Below are 6199 nucleotides of genomic sequence, written 5' to 3'. Positions count from 1 at the left end.
GGGTTACAGTTTTCAAATAAGGTGTAAACTTAGCGCGTCAACTGGCCGAAAAAAGCACATTTTATATTTGTTAACAATTCAATTATAGATAAAACTGTTTTTAAATGTAAAAGAATGTATAAAAATCTTCAAAATATCGTAGTTTACCGAGCTATTTATATTTTGCTTTTTATATGAATGAATAATTTAATGTAAATTCTTGTTTAAGAAACGAACAGGTACCTCATTTAGACTTTTATTCCTATCTAACGTTCTTTAGATGGAAAATGTTAGCTAATAGCGCCACCCAGAGGTGACGATGGTGAAAATGAAAGCTTTTCTCATAGCAACACTGGACTAGTAAACCATTTCATTGTGGATATAAATGTTGAATTATTTTGAGTTGCTCTTATTTAATACATTTATTAAATTAACATGTTTTATTATTTGTATTATTTAAGATAAAGTTAACTGGTCTTACACCTGGTTGTCCAACCATATTGAGGTCAATTTATTATTAGATGAAAAATAAATCAAAAACTAATCTCTAATGACAACAAATTCGGATTTTTTTTTGCCAAAAAATTTAGTTAAAAGCACAAAAAGGTACATTTAGACTTTTCATTAAAACTGTGAATCAATAATATATAATCACTGTGTGATTTGACTGACGGTGAGAAAAGCATCATTTATTAAAGAGACTGTGGACCTCGTGAAATTTGAGCGTGACCTAGAATGTCCGTCAAAGCCTCAGTGCCGACATAAACAACCTTTAAAGGTCAAAGGTCTGATGTTAAAACTATTAAGTTGAACTATTTTAAGGTAATTATGTAACTGCAGCTCTGTTACTTATCAATGTATTTATATGATCAAACACAAAACACACAGATAAGGAGACAATAGATTCTACTTCGTGTAGCAACTGTGGATACGTGAAGTCACATCATTCTTGGAGTAATAAAAGACTTTGAGGAGTAAAACCACAGGAATGCAGTACTAACAGGTCTTTACTTATATAGGAAAAACTGAGGCACATGTTCCATAAGTGTTTCCACCACGACGGCTATTTAAGCGACACATACCAGCGACTGACATACAAGCGCACACACGTCTGTCAGCAGAATAAAAAACAAGTTGAAAAAAACAAAAAAAACAGCATAATGTTCAAAACTTCATTAGGACTGAACAATGTTTCTCTAAAAGACAAACCGGTTGCCATGGTAACACGAGCAGCTTCCGCCGACCTTCACGACAGCTTGATTCACACGCTTGCGTCATGATAGACGACCTGAGGAAAATAAACGGCGTGACCAGAGAACGTCAAAACATGTCACCGGAGAGGTCGGTTAGTCTCGTGAGATAATGTTACACAAAAACATAATTAGAAAAACGGAAATTTCTGTTTTAGCTAAAACTTTTGAGACATTTATTTGCAAATGTGCGACAACCTGCCAGTTAAAAAGAGCTTTTAAAATAAGTAAATAAATACGCCGGAGTAAAGTTAACCAGCCCGACATGGTAGAAGAATGTTGAGCATTTTGACGAATTTGAAAATGTCGCAAACTAACTAGCTTTTGTGACCTCTGTCGAGGAGGTTACGTATGCTTTTAAGATACATTAAAAAATAACTGAAATCCTTATTATTTCTGTTATTTTCTGTGGTATTTCCAGAGCGGACCATCCGGATCGAGGACTTTTTTTGAAGAATTTGTCAACCAAAAGAGAGCGCTGGTGTGTTCAGGACATTGGGTGTTGTTTTTAAGGGTAGGATGACATTACTTTTGCTTGATTAACCCATTTAACTATTTTTGTTTAAACATGTAGCTAGCATTAGCATGCTATTGCTAATCCAGATCTGAATGACGAGAATGTTCTGTTATTTATGAGGAAACACATTTTAATTCACAGATTTAAAAGGTTATGACCCAACAGCTTCATCACGGAACATAAAAGGAAAACATTAAGCCTAACAAAGTAAAAGAATACATTAAAAACTGCTCTAAAAATGATAAAATATTAAATAAAACTTGTGCATAAAAAGCTTAGCTCGAGGCTGTAAACTCCACTGGTTTTCTTTGGTTTACCTTCTCTTTCGTAACATCCTGAACCACCACAATAAAAAAAAAAAAACTCAAAAAAAAAACTGCAACCAGCATGGGGCGACAGTCTCATATCATCTTTCCTTCTTCCTCCGATGCCGAACAGTCCGGAAGGGGGAGCCTCCTCTTCTGGACCAGACGGTCCGACAGAACCACAAACAGGGACGACGCCACAAGGCACAGGCCGGAGAAGTGGAAGGCGGTATCGAAGGTGAGGGTTTGGTCCACCAGCCAGCCTGTGGGACGAATTGGTTGAAAAAGAAAAAGTAGATTTTAACGTTTACAGAACAGAATTTCTGGCTCAACCCACTGTTATATCACAAACTGTCGTGAAAACTGAAGTCGCGCCAGCCACAGTCCGCAATGCAAAAGCTCTTGTTTTGCCGGTTTTATCTTGATAGTAGCTTAAAAATAAAATGCTTGGTCATATTTTTTACTTACTGCCGTCTTTGTGTGTCACATGGTGTGAGGTCTGGTCTTGTTGATTTAATGCTAGAATGAAAACCTGAAAAGCTGACTGCATTTGTGTCCCTTAATAGGTCAACATCAGGTCGAAACTTAGTCGTTTTTCCAATTATTGACACATTCCTGATTATTTATCAGAAGATTTTAACGAATATAAAATGACATTTGGTTAAATAAAAAGGCCATTATATCAGATTTAAAAATTAAGAAATATAAAATACTATAAGTATATAGTTTAGCTTATTTAACTCGATTTTATCAGATTTATTAGCAACCATTTCAACTTATAACGATTTTAACTATTTTCTTGTAGTTTTATTTTGCTACTTTATACTTAGCTTGATGTTACCCCCTTACAATAGTCACTTAATTTAATGTGGCCCCTGAGGAAAATGTCATTTCCCACCACTTAGTTAAATCAATATTGCAAACTACAGACGTTTTACTTTGAAAAACCAAAACATGTACAAGTTCAAAAAGCTGTTAAACTGATAAACTGGAACATAACACGTTCAAAACGAATAATCTCATGATTAATGAGTAATTAAAATCGTTTTTAAATCGACTTTAAATATTCCGTGTTTAATTAGTTTATTTTCAGGTTGAAAGTGATGATTTCTTCTTGAAAAACAGGCCGTCGAACATTTGGACTTTGATTTAAAAAAAAGGCTTAAAATGAAGATACTCACCCGCGGCAGGAGGCCCGACGAAGCCGCCCGTGCTCCTGCAGAGCATGAAGAGCCCGAGGCCGCTGTCGAACCCCTCCAGGGTCACGATGTCCACGATGGCCGTGATGTGCAGCGCCGCCACGCCGCCGAACAGGAAGCCGTAGAGCCCGGAGAAGAGCAGGACGCCCCAGTAGCCGGTGCTGAGCGGCAGCAGCAGCAGCGTGACCCCCAGCATGACCGTCACCATCGCCAGCAGCTGCAGGTTCCTCATCAGGCGCATGTTGGCCAGCCAGCCGCAGAGCAGCCTCCCGGCCAGGTCCGTCAGCGCCAGCGCCGACAGGATGGAGGCGGGCCAGTACTCGTCGATGCCCAGGCTGTTGGCGAACGGCACCAGGAACAGAGGCAGGACGAAGAACCCGGTGGCGGCGAAGACGGCGAACACAATGTAGAGGAGGAACTCCGGCTTCCTGAGGAGCGAACCCTGGAAGATGGTGTTCCTCCCGGAGCTCGACTCTTTCGATGGAGCCTCTTTCCCCGCCGCCGGCGGCTCGTCCGACTCCAGCGGCCTCATGAGGGCGCCGCAGACGCACAGGTTCAGCTGGAGACCCCCGATGAGGAGGAGGGCGCCCTGCCAGCCGTAGCGCCCGATCAGCCAGTGGAAGAACGGGCTGAAGGCCACGGAGAAGACGCACTCCCCCGAGCTGGCGATGGCGTAGGCGATGGGACGCCAGCGGACGAAGTAGTGGCTCACCATGCTGTTTGCAGGGATCCACGAGAAGCTCATACCGGTTCCTAAACACAGAAGACAAAAAGGTCTTCGGGTCATTAGATGAATGATGGGGTTGAATGAAGAAACTGTCTAGACTAGGGATGTACTGATCAGATCCTGGTATCGGTCCGGTCTGTCATGCATATTTGACAATAAAAAGAACTTGAACAAAAAAAACAAAAAACGTCCAATACCATAAGAAGGTTATTAGAAGTTCTAGGAAATGAAGCCAAAACATAATATTCTTTAACACAGGTATCAAATTGGTACCGGTAGATGCTCACACTCAGTGTAAGTAAGTAAGTCATTTTTATTTATATAGTGCTTTTCCAGACCAGGGTCACAAAGCGCTTAAACAATCAAAACAATGTTCAATAAAATATATACTTTAAAGATCGAGATAAAACTGATAACACAACAGGAGTTCCAGAAAATCAAGGAAAAGCCTGAACAAATAAAAACGTCTTAAGATGTTTCTTGAAGGAGTCAGTAGATCCATCAATCATGTCTATAATAGTTGGATCAGTGCTTCCCTAGTTTCGACTTCTTTCTTGCTGGATGAAAGAGTATTTCTAAAACAGTAAATTTCCCAAACAACATGTGAAGTTTTACTCAAAAAATCAAACAAAAAAACTACAATGTGAAGTCACATGGTCCAATCCAAACTTTCAGTTAGCGTTAGAGTGATAGGTACAAATCACCCTTATGTCAACTAAAGGTTTGTAATAAAAGAATAATCTGCCCCTTAGAGAGTTATAGATAAAAATGTTTGTTCATTTTAATGTAGCGACTGGAGCTCAGTCGTCTTTGTCTTCGTCCAAAAATACACTTCAAATACCTCCATACTGCTCGTCTGTAACGTCCCTCTTGTATTGAAGGAATTGTTCCAGATTTTTTTTAAATCTTGTTGGTAGAAGATGTTTAAAGAATAACAAGCGATACAAACAGGTAGTACTCCGGGTAAACATCGCAAGCGTTTTGAGAACGCACACAGTCAACAGTCTACACTGGAAGCGAATGCGATTTTTGTCGAGGCTTCGATACAAGAGGGACGTTACAGACGAGCAGTATGGAGGTGTTTGGATGTTTTGAAGTGTCTTTTTGGACGAAGATGATCAGTTGCTACTTTACAACATACATTTTTTTTCCCTCTGAACTCTAAAAGGAACGGATTCATCCGAAAATAAACCCTTATTCGACACAAGGGTGAGTATAAAGAGTTGATACAAATACACATTGAGGTAAAGCGCACGTGTTCTTTGTGGTCCATGCTACTGTGGTGAAGTTCTGTGAGATCAAGGATGTGGTTTGATCATGTATCTGTGCTGCTGGGTGTTGTGGCAGGATGGCTTTCGGATGAGTCTGTGATGTGGTTTGCGGATTATTTTGGTGGCACCTAGTGTCGGGCATACATTGTATTTGGCTCGGGTTTTAAGAAGCTGGAGTTCAGAGGACAGACGGGACTATAATACCGTCTTAGAATAGGGTTGAGAACGGTACCTTGGAGGACGCCCATGGTGAGGTAGAGCCACGGCAAATTGAGGCCAAGAGATGCCAGGATCATCCCGGACGCACTCAGCAGACCTCCAGCCACAATGACCAATCTCTGAGAGAACCTCAGAGTCAGAGCACTGGCCACCGGACCTGACACAGGATCAGAACCAGTTGAGAAAACATTTTCTACTGGACTACTAGTTTTTTTTTTACCTCCAATGTGAAACATGGCGATACAGGTGGAGGCGACCCACGACGTGGTGCTGGTCATGATTCCGAAGTGGTCCTGGATTTCTTGGAAGAAGAGGCCGAAGTTCTTCAGCACGGCCGCCGTCAGGCCCATGATGAAGAAGGCCGACACCACCACCACCCAGCCGTACCCTCCGTCGGGGGGCCGCGCTCTGCTGGACGCCATCACCTCTGGGTAGACCACCTGTCGGCCCCGGTACCACTCGGGTTATCTTCCGGGGGCGGAGGAAGAAGGAAAGCGAAAAAGAGTCAAGTGAGGGTATTTTAGAGGGTAATGTCCAAGATGAACATCAAAACATGATCTCAACCAAACATTGTAAATATTACTTTAAAAGTTAACTTAAAAATTAATTTCTCTAGAAAATAAAAAAAGGAAAAGTTCTTCAATTTCCACTGTAATTTAAAAATAGTATTTCACGCGTATTTGTGTTTGTATTGAACATAAACTCCAGGAGAATAAAGACATTTGAGAGGAT

At 41.0% G+C, this 6199-nt stretch overlaps 1 protein-coding gene across 1 annotated transcript; it reads right to left on the bottom strand.

Annotated features, from left to right (window-relative positions):
- Positions 1-1729: 1729 nt before the first annotated feature.
- LOC148087508 (monocarboxylate transporter 4) lies at positions 1730-5738 on the bottom strand. The gene is made up of 4 exons (XM_087788791.1): positions 5688-5738; positions 5481-5596; positions 3233-4003; positions 1730-2314 (listed from the first exon to the last, which is right to left on the bottom strand). The coding sequence occupies exons 2-4, from the start codon at positions 5542-5544 to the stop codon at positions 2148-2150; spliced, it is 1002 nt and encodes a 333-aa protein (XP_087644917.1). The 5' UTR covers positions 5545-5596; positions 5688-5738; the 3' UTR covers positions 1730-2147.
- Positions 5739-6199: the final 461 nt, after the last annotated feature.

This window comes from Callionymus lyra, chromosome 1 (genome assembly GCF_982586985.1).
Source record: "Callionymus lyra chromosome 1, fCalLyr1.hap1.1, whole genome shotgun sequence".
Lineage (NCBI taxonomy): Eukaryota > Metazoa > Chordata > Actinopteri > Syngnathiformes > Callionymidae > Callionymus > Callionymus lyra.
This window is presented reverse-complemented; position numbering and strand designations above follow the sequence as displayed.

What these genes read in the sequence shown, in the direction of transcription:
- LOC148087508 (XM_087788791.1), bottom strand. Translation starts at nt 5,544, where the DNA reads ATGATCCTGGCATCTCTTGGCCTCAATTTGCCGTGGCTCTACCTCACC. An exon ending in CACCATGGGCGTCCTCCAAG is followed by an intron (nt 4,004 to 5,480) that starts GTACCGTTCTCA and finishes TTCTGTGTTTAG; the next exon opens with GAACCGGTATGAGCTTCTCG. An exon ending in CGTCGGGCCTCCTGCCGCGG is followed by an intron (nt 2,315 to 3,232) that starts GTGAGTATCTTC and finishes TTCGTCCCACAG; the next exon opens with GCTGGCTGGTGGACCAAACC.